Raw genomic sequence first — 19861 nt, 5'->3', positions numbered from 1 at the left:
GTATATACAGTGATACTTCGGTTTACGTTCGAGCTCTTTCAATATAATCACGTTGTTCCGAAATTCGACACATTCTTTTCTCAATTTCTTAAAGGTATTTTTCCTTAAAACTTTGGGTGCATACCGAACGGGTTGTGAAGTTTTTTGATAAAATGTGCGTAAAAAGTGCTTTTTTTAGCACGCTTTTATTAGCTTATGTTAATAAAGGATTGAAGAGATATAGGACTATAGATAATATAGGACGTATGTTAATATAGGATTGAAGAAATAAAATTTTCAATTTTCTTTGCTTAGTCCACTTTTTATTTATTTAATATTTCTTCAATCCTAATTATGGAGTTCCACAAAGTAAAGCTCTCTACAGTTAAGTATGTTAATATTAGTATGTAACGGAAATTTTGAACATGATTTTGACCCCCTTCAAAACGTCGGATTAATTTGGCATACTTATTAAGGACCGATGACAATACAACAATTGAATAAGCATATTTGATTATCCTAATCAGGATTTTCAGGATTAACGATTTCCATATCTGAAAATATATACATTTACTTTCGCTCCCACCATATTTATACTGAGTTTTTTATCAATACCTAAATAATAGTCTAAAAACATAAAATATATAATAGTTTAAAAAACTAAAAAAACGCGCTTGAGACTGTGGAGGTTCGCAACACCTTAATAACAGCAAAATTTTGAAATAAAAAAGAGAAGCAGGCTGAGGAAATTTAAAAATGTGGAAAAAGGGCCCCCATGGGAATCCTCTCCAAATTTCTGAAATCAATCCTCGCATTAATAACCAATTTTTAACTCATTTGAACAAAATGCAGTCGTTGGGGAAAAATGATTTAGTAAATAAAATATTATAGAGTTTGCGGTATCATCCATTTACGTCAACTTACGTAATAATAAATTTAAATACAACGAATAAGATAATAAGTAAAAATTATTCTTTGTTCATAAATATGAATAATCTATTAAATAAATGTGATTAATTTAAAAGTAATAATTTATTTTATTTAATAATATTCATTACACAAGCAAATTAAAGTATCAGTATCACTAAACTTTTGAAATTATTTCTCGATGTGCTGTTTTTATGTGATTCATTAATTTAAACCAAAATAATAAATATCTTCTTGATACAATCAAATTATCGTTTACATTATACAAAATCTCTATGCATCATATGATTATGACATATGACTATGACAAGGACACATAGGAGAACTAACTGGGAGTCTTTTCTCTCATTCATCATATCGCATCCACTTACAGGATAGCATATCCCTCGCGTTATCTATGTATAATATTCTATGAGAATAACTAGACCGCCATATTGGATTTAGAAGGACGTCACTAATCTAATCACAAGCTTTGTCGCCCATTTCAGCTTAATCGGTTGGCGATAACTGCTTTAACAAAACGGACATACATACATACATACATACATACATACAACATTGCAAGTTAAATTACAGCTGGTAAGAAAATATTTTGTGACATAACTTGCTAAGTTTAAAAAAATAAACAAAAATGGTTTAGGCTTAATAGGTTTACAATTATTCTGATATAAATTTTTTTTATGTATTTTCAAAAATAATTTGATGCGTCCATGTTTATTTACATTATGATATGACATAGCAGTGCACATACATTAGAGAGTGCTTGATTCTCTGTCCATCATACATCATAAATGAAATTTCATTTGATTGTTGTTATTGTTATTGAATTAATCCGTGTAAAATGTACGTACAAGAAAGCAATTGAGTAATATAGTTTATTATATTTAACAATTGACAAATGTACCTCCTATAAATATACATTATATTGTCATTCTAGGCCAGTTAATTTAATATAAACTACTTACACAACCAGAAATAAGTGACAATTTTATTAAGTGAATCACAACTGCAATCTTTAAGCAATTGCTTCATTTTAAATATTTTTGTAAAATGTTAGATGTTTCTTTTAATTCATAAATTTCTCCATTGACAACATTGGATGATGTACTTATACCCAAAATTATTTCAAGGATAGTATATTTATATAAAATAATTGAATTCGCTTAAAAGTTATATGCAATTTTAAAAAACATTTTATCGCATATCGAAAAGGGTCAAGAAAAACTTGTGCGGCGATACACACACACACTCTTCTTCAAACTGGTGTTAAAGCTTTGTCCTAACCATGAATCGTACGTAAATATATGTTAACAATTTTGATTCCAATAATCGTACCCATTACAATAACTTCCTATATATTGGGAAATTAATTAAGATCAAATAAAACTAAACATAGGGCAAGAGATAAAATAAACATAAAGATGAAATAGATGGAGTTACAGTAACATTACGACTTATATACCACAATCATTATTAAATTTAAACAAGCGTTTGGTTGGGTCTGGTGCGACCATTTAGATCCACACGATAACCTTCCCAGCGTAATAAACAGTAATAAAAAATTTAAAAAAAAGTTATTCTGATTCGAAACGACTCGACCGAATATTATGAAATTCTATTCGGGTCATATTGTCGTTTAAACACTTCGATCGGCACCTCGGCGAAGTTGATATCATTTTTTGTTAGCGCGATATCGATTAGGATAAAACTTAAAAAAAAAGTCGCTCGACTCGACCGAATTTTATGAAATTCTTTTCGGGTCATACTGCCGTTAATAATCTTCGATCGGCTCAACAAAGTCGATATCATTTTTTGTTCGAGCGAAAAAATTAAGAAAAAACTCGCTCGACTCGAAACGCTTCGACCGAATGTTATGAAACTCTTTTCAAGTCATATTGCCGTTTATACGAACGAAACGACGACGAAAAAAATGACCATTTGAACCCAAATGAATGATCATTTTAATTTTAATTAATTTATATTTAATTGCACATAATTTTATTTTTAAGTTTTTTTTGGCGATCTTCAAAATTATTTACATTAAAGAATTGAACAACTCAATTTTTTTTTGGCAGCAAAATGCTTTATTCTGTATTATTGACTAGAATTATGATTAACGTAATACTATAATAATTCATTATTCATATCATTATTATGTAGTCGAAATAGTTATTATTTCTGTCATTGAAAATAAATAGCTAAATATCAGTTTGCATTGAAGTAACATTTGTTTTTAATATACAAGAAATAATATGTATACCTAATTTAACTAATTTATAAATTGAAAATATTTTTAATTAATTCAGCATTAATTACAATTTTGTATAAAGAAATGACTAGATAATTAGTATTTGTCATCGTTCCACATATTTTATAAATATATCAAAAAAACTTTATCGATGCTCAAATATGTTTTATTACATAAAAGTATAATATTTATAATAATTTTCGATATATAATTGATTATACATCATGTGCGGATCCGGAAAATATTCAGAGTGGGGGTAAAATTATTATGATATTTTATTTTAAGAAGTGGTTTCTCTTAATCTTACCTGCCCGAAATGGATCACCATAGTATCTAATACAAATATGTCCTATAAAACGAAAAACGGAAATTTATTAATTTAATTTTCGATTTATTTTGTGATTCATTCATTTATTAAACAGGTCAATATTTTTTTTATAAATATAAGTAAACATAAAAATTTTTGATTTCGAATCAAACCTCTAAACTGCATTCTCCAAATTCGAATTTTTATACCATGTATATATGAAATATATCAAGGTATACTAAGCTTAGTCCCAAGTTTGTATCCCTTAAAAATATTGATACTTAATTTGGTGTAGGTGTGCATAAACTCACCTAATTAGTCCATTACCGGTTGTCTGCCTGTCTGTCGTCTGTCTGTCCGTCTGTCATCACGATTACTTAAAAACGAAAAGAGATATCAAGCTGAAATTTTTATAGCGTGCTTAGGACGTAAAAAGTAAGATCAAGTTTGTAAATGAGTAACATAGGTCAATTGGGTCTTGGGTCCGTAGGACTCATCTTGTAAACCGTTAGAGATAGAACAAAAGTTTAAATGTAAAAAATGTTCCTTATAAAAAAATAAACAACTTTGTTAGAAACATTTTTTCGTAAACATTACTGTTTACCCGCGAGAGCGCAAATTAGGCGTAAATTGTATAGTATGGGAATATCAGTTATATATGTGTTACATGTATTGTATATATTATGTCATGTGACAGAGTAATCTACACTGTCTATACATGGTATTTCAACAATGAACTCAGTCAATTGTTTGTTTTCACTTGTTTTTCTTTAACATGAAGATTTTTTTTGTGTAGGAAATTTTTCCCCGCCCACGATACGTCCTTGATAATTAACTATATTGTTGTTATGCATTTGATATTTTGATTTAATATAACAAAAACCATGAAATTAATCATGTCAATAATATTTTCGTATCATTATATAGTCCAGCAGTAACAAATTTTCGACGATATCATTTGAAAGGTATTGACTATATAAACACAACACACACAAAATTTCAGAAATTGGGAATGTTTGTTGTTTTTCTTAAAATTATACTTCACAGTTTTCAATCCTTTCGAGAGCTGCAAAATTTCTGTAATTTTTTATTTGTTGTGTTGTTAATGGCTTTCATTGAACATTTGAGTGACAGACAAAAAAAATCGAAAATTTTAATTCTATACTCTAGATGATTATTTTTCATATTTCCCAGTCAATAACTAGTACCTTTCAAATAATAAAAATCCTGAACAATAGACTTTCAGAATAGTCCGTGGAGCAGGAAAATTTTTTAATGTATATTTAAGAATAGTCCGTGGGGCAGGACCCTTTTGTTAAATGATCAATACGTACTTAAAACTTCGTTAGTAGCTTCCTTTTGGTGAGTCTACCAAGGACTTGGTTTTAAAGGTTAGCTATTTTTTATGTTGGGGATTTTTTAATTTTGTAATTAATAATACCTATAAAGTTTTATCTTACGATTATGCAAAGAATTTTTTATAAATAAGAAAATAAAAAAAGCTACGTATTAATTGATTTTCAGAAATCAAGATAAAGATAATATTTTGAAACCTTGAAAATAGAAAATAAACATATACATCCATAATAAAAGAAACCAGTTTCTATAAAAAAAATTATAAGGAAAATTATTTAGGAAATTCCATTATTTTAAAGCGTAATTCCAGTATACTTTTGCCACAATAAAGCGACTGTGAGAAGAGTAGTTTATTAAAAAAAGGTCAGGAAACTAAGAGATTTCAATCATTCAATAAACTTGATTTAAATACGAAATAGGAAGTATTTCAAAGCCAAAGACCTTGTAAGTTGATCGAAATTAACCTGACCAATTAGATTATACACGAAATTTTATATAATTATATTATTCATAAACTGCCAGGTTATCGCTTTCTGGTGATAGATTCTCTCGTATATGCTTTCATTATTATTCCTTCATATGATATCATTAACTCGGGGTATTTATATAGGCAACATCTATAATATAAAAATGAATCGCTGAATGTGTTGCTAAGCGCAAATCTCGAGAGCGGCTGAACCGATTTCGGTAATTTTTTTTAAATATTCCTTGAAATACGAGGATAGTTCTTACAGAAAGAAAAATTTAAAAAGATGCCTAAAAAAGACTTACAACACTTTTCTATATTCCCATACAGAAGATTCATAATAATAATTAATAGTCAATTTGAACTTTAATACCATACCATAAAGTTTAAGTGTTAGTAGAGGGGTTCCGGGAAAGCAAAACAATTGAGTGATGTTAATATTTGTACTATTGTAACATTACTCAAAAACAAATTGTCTATGGTTAAATGTAAATTGTTTGTGGTAAAATTTCAATTGAAATGTAAACGTCTCTTTGCTGTGCATCTATAATATTACTAAATCAAAAAGCTACAAATTTCTATAAAACTAAAAAAAGTGTGTGTTTGTGACTTATCACAAAAAAAAAAAAACCGACTATGTTAGGCGATACGAAGTTCGCCGGGTACGCTAGTCTATAATATTTGTGTTTTATATTTTTAGAAAAATATTTTATATTAATATTAATTTTTAATATTGTTTCAGATTATAATTTCACCTCACAGAACTCGAACTAATGAAACGACATTTTTGTAATTAAGGTTAGTATATAAATTTAATGATAATTTCGTTTTCTAATGTTGGTAACCTCTTTTCCTGCGTCTCTTCTTTTAGCAAATCCGTATTCGACTAATAGACCGTGGGACACCACGGGTTTTTTAATGATAAATAAACTTGAAATTTCGTAAGCGGCTTCCTTTTGACGAGTTTACTAAACTTTCCTGTACGATTTTTTAGCCGTAGAAAAAAGTCGTAGAGGAAAGTTTGTTAGAAGAAAAAGAAGCCACTCACGAAGTTGCAGGTATGTATTCATCATTTTAAAAAAACACCGTGGTGTCCCACGGTCTATAATGTCCGAAATGTTAAACCCGTAATTTTTTTACTTTTCAATAATTGAAAATGTTTGATAAATACTGTAACAATACTCTAACAATAAGATGTTAATTATTTCTGAATGTTAATTATTTGAGGTTAATAATTAAGAGATTAACAAATACCAATCAAATTATTAATGAAGAATTATTGATAAGGATAAAATTAAAACCTTTTTTTTAGAACTTTCCTCTGTTTTACTTTTAGGTCTTAAAGAGTAGGCGAACGTGTAGTACTAAAATCAAAATTTTAATTACTCTGTTTTTAGCACTGTTATTTCTCAACATTAGGTATTTTTTTCTAGCATGTATATTAAAACTAGCGATAACTACGTGTGAACCGTGGCACATGCGATGTGATACATGGCACGATATCATAATATCCAATGGTTTAATGTACATAGGAATAAACCAAAACTACCCCCACCGATTTACTTGAAGGTGTTCTCTTCAAAATTTAAAATGTTTTAAACAAAAGTTGTTTCTTTTTTTATAGGGAACATTTTTTTACATTTAATATTTTGTCTCTATTCTCTGCTTTGTTATCTCTTTTTGTTTTTGAGTAACCGTGTTCACAGAGGAACGGATAACCGGAAATGGATTTTATGAACACTTATACCAAAATTTTGTTGGTAGCATCAATAGTTTTAAGTTGGGATTAAACTTAGTATACGTTGATATAATTTCATTTATACATGGTATAAAAACATGATCTTAAGGAATTTTCGATACACCAATCACCAACGCTGTTTCACATTAGACTATCTGATACTATTTGATAAAATGATAATTGATATATTCATAGTCATAAAATACAAAATGTGCTTAGAATTAATAAAAATGATATCATACTTATAATAAATACATACTAGGGTAAGATGTTATATCTAGAGTCAAATGTACCTTGAATAATTCGTAGTTTCTCGACAGTATTGATATTTATTGGACAGCATTTGTATTGTAATGAGAATATTTAATCAGAATACAGGTAGGAGGAAGACTGATTGTCAATGTGGTCTTGTTTTTGTATAAACTAAATCTAAAATCTGGGAAAAAAGTAAAAAAGTTTTGATTTTTCTGATTTGGGTTTTATTTTCAAGCTGACTGTTCTAAGGAACAGCATCATTAGTGAACTATAACGATTACGCGTTGAAGATATTGTCTGCAGATACAATCGGTGAGGGTAATTCTATGTACATTAGGATGTGAGCCATGGCACCTTATTCACACGTTGTTATCGATACTTGTTTAATATTTAAAATATCCAAGATAAGATAATTTTTTTTTTCATTGTAATATTTTAAAAATGGCTTTAAAAACACAAGAATGTAAATGAGTAGGTACTACACCTTCCCCTACTACAACCAACTACGAACACTACATAAACAAAATATTTTATATTCAAATAATTATCATATTACTACTTACTACGTTATAAATAATAATCATATTATAAATTTTGCTTACGGCAAGCGACCTGCAAATTGCAAGCAAGGTTAATTGAATTTATCTCTTTATAATATTGTTTAAGCAAATTATTATTAATATTTTATAGGCAAATTATGTTCCTACGAACGCTCACGAGAGTTGTGTAATCTAAGCGAATTTTTTTAATGATATGCGAATGTTAAAAAGTGTACTAGCGCCAGGGCAATTTTGGAAAAAAGGCTTGATTTTTTTTATATGAAGTTTTAATAATAGACATATTTCATATATACATGGTATAAGAAATACAGATTTTGTTCAAATTTGCTTTAATCAATTTTTCAGTGAGGTGCTAAAATTTTTGAGGTCAGAGTTAATTAATTCCTCTCTTGCTTGTACTATAATGCATCTTAATAATGAAAGTGGTATCTGATTCAGATATTTTTAAAGAAAAGAAGGTAACCTAATATTTTGTTACAGGATTTCCACCTTAATGATCTCATTCAATATTTAATTTACAATACATAGTATTTTTTCCATCAATAAATTTGTATATTTTGTTTGTATAGTGTTGCCCTTCGATTTTAATTATTATAATCAAATTCATTGTGAAATTTTTTTTATTGTGTTATAATGGATATTCAATTTATTGTCATTGATTTGAAATTTAAAGATTAATAATATATTTTAGTATTCATCAATAAATTTTGTTATTGATTTAGAAATTAACATAAAAATGTTAAAAAGTTAAAAAAAATATATGTAGTGGAAAGTCTTCCATTTAATTTTAATCAGATCAATAGAAGCAGAGGTATTCAATAAAATGTCACCAAAGAAACCAATGTAGAAATAAATTGTCCCGAAACCGCGTGCAGAAGGTCGTGCGGATAGTTCCGGAACCGGAAAACTCTTTTTCTTTATCTTTACATCAAAAGAACCTATTTTAAAAAAATTAGCATTCTTCCAAAATTTTTAGAATTGATTATCAAAATCCGGTAAATTTACTCAACTATATCAAATTTATAAAAATAATGCAATCACTGATATTCAATACTGTTTATACAGAGTATTTCAACAGTTAACTCAGTCAATTGTTTATTATTACTTCTTATTATATAATTTTTGTATTATAAAAATGTAAATTAATAAAATAAAGAATAATAAAACCACAAATAAAATAATTGTATATAGTCAACAGAGCACCATATTCTTTTATGATTTATTTAGTGTTAAGATTTTATAAAACTGTTTTCCTGCATTCAAAATATAAACAATAATACACCAGTAATAGCTATAAAATAATAACCAACGTCTTCATAAATAATAGAAATTTTATTGTTATTACTGATCAAGAATGGAGTGTTCTTGGTAGTTGGTACTGATGCATGAAGATTTTTAAATGTAAAGGTATTCGAATATTTGTGCTATGCGCATGTATTTAACATGTGCGACATGTATTTGAAACGAATTGAAGAATGTATCATGCGCATGCGTTTTCCTAACTCAGTTTCTGTGTACAATTCCTTGAATCTTGTTGTAAAAACAAGATTCATCAAAATTCAATCTCTTATATTGCGATATGACTGAGTGAATTGGGTTAACAATTTTATTGTAAGTCTTAAAGAAAATCAAACTCTAAGCAAACAAAAAAAATTGGCAGCCATAAGGACCGCCGATAAAAGTAAAAAACTTAGAGCTTTTAGAATAAAAATTTTAAATTTCATAATATTTGATTTAAAATTATCAACATCAATCTGGTTTTCACATCTATTGACATTCCGAGCAATATGCATGTTTATATGTTTTTTTTATTATTTTAATAATATTACTGTACAAGATAATGACAAAATATAAATACAATTCAATTGAAATAACAATTAATATATAATCATATGATTTGTGGATAGTATTTGTATTTACATAAATTTCAATGTACTTGTTATATAAGCAGCACTAATGTTACACAATACGTCAGCTATACAGCTACAGATGTACTGCTATAAGCATATCGGCGCGCGCACAGCATGTCGGTAAGGCGAACCCCCCTACCCACCCAACGTCGCTAAAGAAGTTTTCACTTCAAAAATCTCCAAAACTCACCTTGAGTAGTCAATCTCCTTGCTGGATATTATATTAGATTATAATTCGATATCGATACACTATTCTTTAACCGAAAGGCAGAATAATGGCTAATGTTTGTATTTTTTAGAAAGCTGTTACATTTTTTTAGACTTAAAAAACTTAATATGCATAAAGCCATAAATACTTTTTTAATGAAATATTTTCTTTTTATTACAGATTCTGCTCAGAAGCAACACTTAGTATTTCAAGCTTATACGATGTAACAACCATGGACAATGGAATAAATTTTTGGTTGGGTAAGTATTTCTAAACAATTAATTTTAGATGCACTTTAAGATTATCCATGGATAAAGAAGGAGGAAGGGGTATAAAATAAAAATAAAAATCCTAAAGTTCCTATTAATCCCTTTAACATTAACCATTTATTCTAGTAAACGATCATAAGTCCCACTGAAAAAAAAATTGAGTTTGTTATTGCATTGAGCTAGGTTTATGGGTTGAAAGGTGAAAAGTTTCGGTCAAAGTAACGCAGAGTTTAATTGATATAAAAATATAATTTTACACAACTTACATACAATGATACAAATTGATGATAATTACATTTAAAAAAAAAGAAAACAAATTTATAGCAATTATCATCGCATTATTATGAATTTCTACTTTCTATTAATAGATGTAGGTCACGAAACTATATTGATATTAGAATAGGTATATCACGTTCTTACTTACATAATACTTAATTTATTTAATACTCATTTATAATTTTGACGTAATCTCTATCCGTATAAAAACACTTGAAACGATCATAGGTCTGCAAAAAAAAATTATTTTTTCAGCTGGATCAAAAAATAATATCAATTTCTTTCTATCATCACAAACTCCCAATCATTTATTTTCTTGCAAAATTCATTTTAAAAAGCTGATGATACTTATCCTTACTACTATCACTAGACCTACAGAAAGACTTGGAGATCTAGGAAATTGTTAGTTTATATTTTTGTCTTTAAAACAAGTTTACATTTTTAGTCTTTGAAAAATTTTCTTCTAATACTTGATTAGTGATGAGCAAAATTAGTCTCGTACTTGCAATCTTGATCCTTCAAATTTTTCAAGACCAAGACCAATATAGTTATCACGTCGACAGGACCAAGACTCATAACAAGATTTTTACCAAACTTATTGTTGAATGTCCAATGTAGTTGGTATCTAATTTCCCATAACAAAATGTTAAGAACGTTCCCAAAAAAATGAGTGTATGAAAATATTGGAGACCTGCGTTTCAAATTTTGTGGGTAGGTTCTATTATATCTTGGGAAAAATAGACGAAAATTCAAAATAAAATTTTTTGATATATACCATAGTTATTATGAAATATTGATGCCTAATAAAGATTTAGAAAAAATAACTTAACACACAAACACGATTTAAAGATGATCCTAAGAAAACGGGAACGTCCTTAAGAGCTGTTCTTTTGAATAAGACCACCTTTATAATCGTCGTGTGAAACAACTACGTTGTTTTGAAGCAAATTCAAATCAATTTTCGTGTCGCACCTTGTACTATTATCAACTGTGAATTTTTTTTTAAAACACCAAAAATATGATAGAAAATAGCATTGAAATAAAACTGTTGAAATTAAAACAAAATTATTTATTTTGTCTATGTTTAGATAGCAATATCAAAACCAATGCAATTCGTATAGAAACCAAAACAATATTTTATATTATATTTTTTATTACTGAACGTGATTGTTAATATTTTTTTGTAAATTTCAAAAACAGATCATAAAGAGTGGGCGTATCATTCACCAATAGTAACCACAATTCTAGGGGTTTAAAGTGATGAAAAAAATACAAGGCAATCATATTTGTTATATTGTTTGTATCTCTACAAATGGGTGTCCGTAAGGAATAATCTTGTCTTATAGGCCCACTTTTTCTCCGATTTACGTCAACCCCACCCCCTTCCGAAACTGCCTTAAAGTTTTGTCTGTCACTTTCCCGGTTTATAAAAAATGTATGCTTTGATTTACTGTTGCTTCCAAACGATTAGGGTTCACCCTTTCTCCATATTTCTACACCTTCCTCTATCTCGAAAATGACTGTTCTGCCATATATATGTCCTATGAGAGAAAATGCTCTACATCGACTCAGGAGCTTATTTACTTCGCGGCAGAAAGTTTGGGTTCATGAATTTTTTTACGTGCCATATCCTAAAATAGTTTAAAACTTAAATTTACCTTTAAACGCAATATGTATTTAATATACCATATTATACTTTTCTAATTATTTTAACACAAAAGAGTAAATTTTATTTAATAAGCGAAATCGTGTGCTGAAGACGTAAAGTACCTCATGTTATTATAATTTAAATCATTCTTAAACTTGATGTTCACATAATTTTTTTAAATCAAAAATAAAGGTCATTTCCCTTCACTTTTATTTCAAATAAAGAATCAACTACTATACCTCTAGTATATTATACTTATATACCACTCAACTCTATAAGGATGCAATTATCCAGATAAGATCAGAAAACACCTTCGAATGCGTTCCCGCGATACATCAAAATCATTACGATAACTTCAATAACAAATAAATACACAGTGAAAAGAAAAAATTACCCTATCAAAAAAAACGAATTCAAACTACTACAGTGTGTCGCATTTAAGATGAAGACACTCTCATATTTTCATGCGACACACTGTTTAAGCGCTTTGTGTTTGATGTCCAGTTTGGCTTTAATTAATTGACACTTAAATAAAAAATTTTAAACGCAAGTACAAGTACAAATTATATCGGAAGTGAATTTCTATCACTTCAGCAAGTAGTTTTGTCTCATAATTTGAAAAATCATAAAAAAATACATTTTGGGGAATAATCATTAAAAATTTTTGTTTCAGGGTTTTTAATCATCATTACCTCATGTTTAACACAAGAATTAACAACAGCAGAATATTTAACACGAAACATACGAAATGAAGAACCAACAACCACAGACAGTAGCATTAATAATAGTTCAATATCTCACCTAGAAGAACTTATTGACTTTAATCAAGTCATTAATAATGAGACACAAATTAACAATGGATCTGATTACGTGAACGATAACTTTATTGATGATCAAATAGCTATAGAATCGAGGACCCAAGAATTAGAATCAAAAGATAAAACTTATAAAAGAGGCTCAGTAAAATATAAAACCTTGCCTCCCCCTCTGTCAACTGAGGTATCAGCATTGAGTTCAAATATTTCACCAGAAATTGATTCAGATATTTCTAATTCAACATTAAATCCTAGCAGTACCTCGAAATCAATAAAAGAAAATAAAAATTCATCACCTAATCGCAGTGAATATAGTCGTTCCTATGAAAAATATACATCACCAGAATTTCAAAGCATAAATAATGTGTATAAATATGAAGTGTCGCCAGAAATTGTACGGTATACAAGTTCCGAATTATATGATGAAATATCATCTGAGACTAAATCGAATGGGAAAACTTTAAAATCGAATATATTTACAAGTGAATTAACGACACCAACTACACTAACATTCGATAATCGCCATTATAATATCCAAAAAGAAATTATTAATAATATTAAAGAAAATGATGATTTGACAACAACAAATATGCCAAATATTATTGAAATAATTAAACCTCGAGTAAATAAAACCATAGATTACCAAAATATTGCAAATATTGAACAATTTGATTCAATAAATGCAGCCTCTCGTCATAGTAAATTAATTATTGAAAATAATACGAGCTTAAATATTGAAAGTAAATATTTAACAAATAAAACATTTATTGAAACTACGTTGTCTCCAAAAGTGAACGAGTTAGATTATTTAACAGTAACAACAATTAAAAATCGTGCCCGTTTTTCTGTAAAAACAATTGAAAATGATCATAAAACCACAACACCTCAAACAGTTACATCACGACCACGTTTCTCAGTAAAAACAATTGAAAGCGATGAATCAAATGAAAAGAATACAATAATAAAAAAACCGATTTGGAAACCACATTATTTATCAACACAAACACCTACAAGTATTAATCCAGTTTATGAAAGTTTACAAAAAAATACGACAAACATAACTAAACGTGGATCAATCAAATATACGGACACTTTAGGAACAACAACAAATGCGCCTGAAACAACCACCGTATCCGATTCGATTGTTCAAGAAAATCAACAGCATTCTGTACGTATTTTACCACCAGACGAAAACATTTTTGATATACTAAGCACGACTGAAGATTCAATAAGTACAACGACAATTGATAATCTTGAAACGACAACATCGGAAACTTTATTCGATGTTGAAATACTTGAGAATACAACAAATGAGTCCGTAACAACTGATGCAAATTCATTTACAGTTGAAATTGATCTTACAACCACGGATAATCCATCAACGACAGAAAGTACAACACAATTTTCAAATCGAATATCATTATTAGAATCAATTAGTACAACACCAATAAATTATGAATTTTCAACGGAACTTGATTTAAGTACAACAACGGAACGAATTTTAATGACAACAATTAATAATAATGAAACAATTGTAACGACAAATTTACCAGATGTTACGACTGAAGCCACTTCGACAGAAACATCAACGTTTTCACCAGAAGGTTCAACGGTTACAACAAATATTATACCAATTACATTGAGTGTATTGGAATCGAATGTTTCGAGTACAATTGTACCAAATTCGTATGTAATAAAAAATAAAAGTTTAAGTCATGAAGATGATAATTTATCGTTCATTAATCAACAAAGTAGCGAAAATACAATAAAACCTGGTAAATCGAATTATTTAACGCCAACAAGTGAGGAAGATGACGATATTAAAGTTAAATTTCCTACGGAATCGACAACTGCTCAAAGTGTGGTTCATTCATCATCCATTTTAACAACGATTAATTATAAGAATATTGATGATAACATTTTACATGAAACAATTAATAAGAAATCAAAACCTACAACATCGTTACCAACCCCGCTATCTTCTTCAACGGTTTCACATGTATTTGAAACAACTACTTTTGGCTATGATTATAAATATGGACACAAAACCAGTGAAAATAATGTATATAAACATTTTAGTACAGCGGATGAAAATAATATACATACAAATGCGCCGGATGTTATTATAACATCAACGACAACTGAAATTCCGGAAAATACAATGGATCCATTAGAAGATGATGAAACAAATCCCATAACAATTATTGCTATTATAATCATTACTATTGCGGCTATTTGTTTGGTTCTTCTTGCATTACTTTTGGTAAGTAATTTAGTTTTTTGTTTTCAAAAACGTGTTAGATTTAGGCATAGTTAAATTATAATCAAACGAAAATGTTGAATTATAATCGTGTTAAGTCCTGGAATTATTCCTCCTTAATTCTGGCCGTTAGGCATGGTTAAATTATAATCAAATGTATTATGCTCGTGTTAAATCCTGGAATTATTGCTCCTTAATTCTGACCGTTTTTCGCACGCAAATGCTTCAATACGTCTAAATAATATTCTTTATTAACCTCATATCGCTTCTCCACAACTATTTAACCAAGTAATCTAAGCAGTAAGCAGATCAGCGTTTATTTTAGGCAGATTAATTTTCAAAAGAGCTGTCAATTTACGAAAAAATTCATGATGCTGAGTTTTTGATGTGGATACGTCTATGTTTTCGTTTGTAATAGGGGTCATTTCGTGAACAGAAGTTCATGAACTAACGCCATTTCCTTGTGCATTAGTGAAAAAAGTCGGTAAGTATGAGATCTACAATATCGTCAGTTAGCGATGGGCGAAAAGACGTATTCAAATAAAACATAGGGCTGTATCAAGGATTTAGCTAGCCAGAATTTTTATTTCTTACTACAAATTTCCTGTATTTATCATAGATCTTTATTATTACAGATAATTATGAGAAAACGTCAGAAACGTTTTAATTATGGCCAGAGGTGTACTCCGGTTAGTTTAGATGCATATAGTTTGGACAGCGTTTCAGTATATAATAGTGTACGCAGAAAAGGAGCAATTCGTGCTTCAAAACGATCATATGGAAATCCAGCTTTTGAGGATACTGTAAGTATTTGAAAATTTTTCAAAACCTTTAAACTAATTAATCTCTAACTACCAAACCTGGAAAGACAGCTTATAGCTGATATTTCCTTGAATTATTATAAGCTTTGTTTTTATAACAAAGACATAAATAAAACATAAAAATATTTTTCAGGAAAATATATCACATCCTATGAATTTTTCGAAGTTAGCAAATTTTGCTCATAATGAAGAAGGAATTGCTAAAGAATATGAAGATATACCAGTGATAACTGCACAAGCAAGTGAGGTACCGCTGGGATGTGAATCGAAAAATAGATATGCTAATGTTATACCACTACCTGAAACCAGAGTATATTTGACCAAAATTGAAGGTGATATCAATAGTGATTATATAAATGCGAATTTTATTCGGGTAAGTAAATTTAACTAAATAATAACAGAAACCACCTTATCAAATCAAATGAAGGTGTTTCTGTAGTATTTATGTCTATTGGCTTGCCATTATTTAATTTGAAAATACTCAATCAATCTTATATAATTTGTTCCTACAAAAATAATTTTTAATAATGTATTTTTTTAGGGTCCAAAGAATTCAAAAGCATTTTACATTGCAACACAGGCACCTTTAGAAAATACAATTGACGATTTTTGGAGAATGATATGGGAACAACAAAGCAAACTTGTTATACAAGTTACGGATTTATACGAAAATGGTGTTGTAAGTATTCAGTTTTTCTATCAAAAATGTTAAATGAACGTATCCAAATCATTTAGGTATATTTTACCCCGGTGTATCATTAACCAGTTTGGGCTTCCTTAATTAACGTTTACAATTTTGAGACTTTCTCAATACACAGGGTGGGTCATTTTAATCTGCATAGCTCGTTTTGCAGTTAACCAATCAAAAAATAACTTTGATAAAAGTTGCAAAGTTTGATGGGGGGCATCATGTTCTAACATCAAATTGAATCTAGTTCTTCTTCTTCTAGTTTTTTTAATAGCAAATTTAGATTTTACACGTAAGAGATAGAATAACACTAAATTAGAAAGTTGATCCTCATAAGAAAACAAACACTTTTCATCTAAACTATTTTTTCAAAAATCGTTAGCTTTCGGAGGAAATGCGATTTAAAAATATGCCATTATTGCATTTAATCGAAAGAAAATAAACACGAAGTATAAAAATTTATTTTTTAACAGGAAAAATGTTTTGATTATTTACCACCATCTGAAGTATTAGACTGTCATCGACAATTTGGTGATTTTCAAATCACTTTAAAGAAACGTGAAGTAAAGGAAAAATTTATTATCCATAGTATACAATTGAAGGTAATATATTCAACGTTTAAAATTGATTTCATGATTTGCTTGGAATTTATTCATTTTTTTTTTATATTACAGAATATGGTATCAAATTCCTGGAGAGAAATAACACATTTATGGTATTTAGGCTGGCCAGAAAGAGGTGTACCATCCGAAGTTGATTCAATAATAGCATTTTTAATTGAAGCAAGAAGTTATACAAAAACAAATACTAATAGTGCTACTGAAAATGATGATGATAAAGTAAGTGTTTCGGTGTAGATTTTATACATGGGCTAAAAAATTACATTTTGACTTCAAAAAACTTCTAATTTGTTAATAACACATTATAACAAATAATTAATTGAGCAAACAATAATATACTTGCATGCTAGAATTTTGTGAAAAGTTTATAGGTCTATTTATAGGTCATTTCAGAAAAGTTTATAATTTCATAGGTGTTAGTCAGCACCGCATTCTCAAAGCGGGGTCTGCCTGTCTCAAGTTTAAACTGATTCCGGAAAGAGTAGAACAAAAAAAAGTTAGTCTATATAAAATCATCCGCAATTGGTAGTGGGAGAGGGGACTCTATATGTCGTTTAATCAGTTTTCTGATGAGACAGAACTTGAAACAAACGCTACATCTTTGGCACTTATGGATTCCAGAACTCCCGCTTCGAGATCATCGAATAGATTAACACCTGAAAAATTTCTGAAATGACTCACTAAAACTACGCTTGGGCACAAACCTATTAAAACTAATATCATATAATCCAAAAAATTGATTCTAAAATTAAAAATATTAAATCACTTACTTGTAATTTTTCTAGGTTAAAGAATCTGCTAATGGTTATTTAAGCAATGGTGAGCCCATTATGGGACCAACACCAATTGTTGTACATTGTAGTCCAGGAACTGGACGTACTGGTACAATTATTACATGTGATATTTTGATGCGTGAATTTGAATTAACCCGTGTTATTGATGTTCCAAAAATTGTATATAGAATAAGAAGAGATCGAGCTGGAGCTGTACAAACAAAAGATCAATACGCTTACATTTATAAGGTAAATATGACTTTTAAACTAATATATAAAAGTTGTTTTGGGTTCATGATCAACCAACCAAAAAAATCGGTATAAATATAGAACAATTAAAGAGAATTGAAAAAAATACACTCGAACCAGGACTTCTTGGATTCATGTCAAGCGCCCTACCAATTAGGCTATTCGAGTTCTAAACACGAATGCAATTTTTTCAACTCAATAAATTTTTTAATTTTTTATCCACTTTATTTATTATTATTACTTATAGTTGTTGCTTACTTTTATATATTTTTTTCAATTCTCTTCTAATTAAGATTACTAGACAAGATATTTGTCAATATTTAGTTTACGCCTGTATGTATCATATTACATCAAAAATAATCGAATGATGTAAATATCGTATGCATGATTAAAAGTAAAGTAAAGTAAGCAACAACAATAATTAATAAAATATAGAACAGTTTATGTTTCAGTTTTATTTTTATAAATTCTAAAATAGGTTTGTTTTAGCCAACACAAAATTTACCAAATAATAATTATTTTTCTTTATTTTACAGGTGATTAATGTATATGCAACAAAACTAACCGGTGGTGCATTAGATTCCATTTAAATGGATACAAATTATTTAATAAATATGATATATAATAATTTATTATTGTGTATTCTAGAAAATTATAAATTCTTATAGGATAAAAAATATATTAAACTACCGATAAATATTTTATACAAATTCATATTATATTTGAGCTATTATTTTTCTTGATTAAAGTGATTTTTCCACCATTTTAAGAAAATAGATAGCTCATTTAAGAAAAGAATACAAGTGTTATTGAATAGTTCGATTTTTTCCCCAAAGAAATAATATTAGAGTCAAAAAAAGATTATTTTATTAAATTATATATAAAATTTATGGGACCAAGTTCATTCCACAAAATATCTAAGATGATAATGATAACAGTGACAAATAAATTTAAATTAGGATCGTTAATATAATTCAAAAAAATCAATTTTTTGTGGGATATTAAAATAAAGACTAGTCACTATATATTTTTTTGAATTAAAAATATACAATTTTTCGTACAATTAATTTTCATCATTGCATTTTCTATGATATTTGAAATACATTGATTAAATATCACTTTAGGGTAAGAAAAATTCATCAAGTATTATTCTAAATTTTTATCTTTATATTACTAATCAAAATCAAACAAAAACTCAGAATTCATGCTTTGCGAGATCTTAAACATACGGATCGGTGCTGTCACACCAAACTTTTGTTAAATACAGTTTAGATTGGCTCCCAAAAGTCTTTAGCCCACTCCTAAATAGAGAAGTTGTTGTTTTTTTAAAGAAGAGAGGAGATGTAAAATTTTAAAGAAATTCCTTCATCTTTATCTCTTTTTGTCTCTGGAAATATTTATGGTCGAATTTGAATGAACTCATTTTTAAAGATGAAGTTATTTAAAACATTTAAAAAAGTTTTAAATTTGTCCGCCTCCGTCATAAAC

General features: G+C 28.4%; 1 protein-coding gene across 3 annotated transcripts in view; it reads left to right on the top strand.

Annotated features, from left to right (window-relative positions):
• The window catches only part of LOC123298557 (tyrosine-protein phosphatase 3), a 41801-nt gene extending 22770 nt beyond the window's left edge, over positions 1-19031 (top strand). For 2 of the 3 annotated variants that reach the window (XM_044880594.1, XM_044880595.1), the window contains 10 exons: positions 6026-6081; positions 10135-10214; positions 12821-15225; positions 15858-16025; positions 16177-16416; positions 16585-16722; positions 17205-17333; positions 17406-17570; positions 18137-18373; positions 18910-19031. In XM_044880594.1, the coding sequence (XP_044736529.1) occupies positions 10187-10214; positions 12821-15225; positions 15858-16025; positions 16177-16416; positions 16585-16722; positions 17205-17333; positions 17406-17570; positions 18137-18373; positions 18910-18963 (3564 nt within the window). In that variant the 5' untranslated portion in view covers positions 6026-6081; positions 10135-10186 and the 3' untranslated portion in view covers positions 18964-19031. The remainder of the gene's footprint in view (positions 1-6025; positions 6082-10134; positions 10215-12820; positions 15226-15857; positions 16026-16176; positions 16417-16584; positions 16723-17204; positions 17334-17405; positions 17571-18136; positions 18374-18909) is intronic. The other variant, XM_044880596.1, reaches the window with a different exon arrangement.
• The last annotated feature ends 830 nt before the right edge of the window (positions 19032-19861 follow it).

The sequence above is a fragment of the Chrysoperla carnea genome, chromosome 4 (assembly GCF_905475395.1).
Source record: "Chrysoperla carnea chromosome 4, inChrCarn1.1, whole genome shotgun sequence".
Taxonomy (NCBI): Eukaryota; Metazoa; Arthropoda; class Insecta; order Neuroptera; family Chrysopidae; genus Chrysoperla; species Chrysoperla carnea.
The sequence above is the reverse complement of the archived record's forward strand: the minus strand, read 5'-3'. Positions and strand labels throughout refer to the sequence as shown.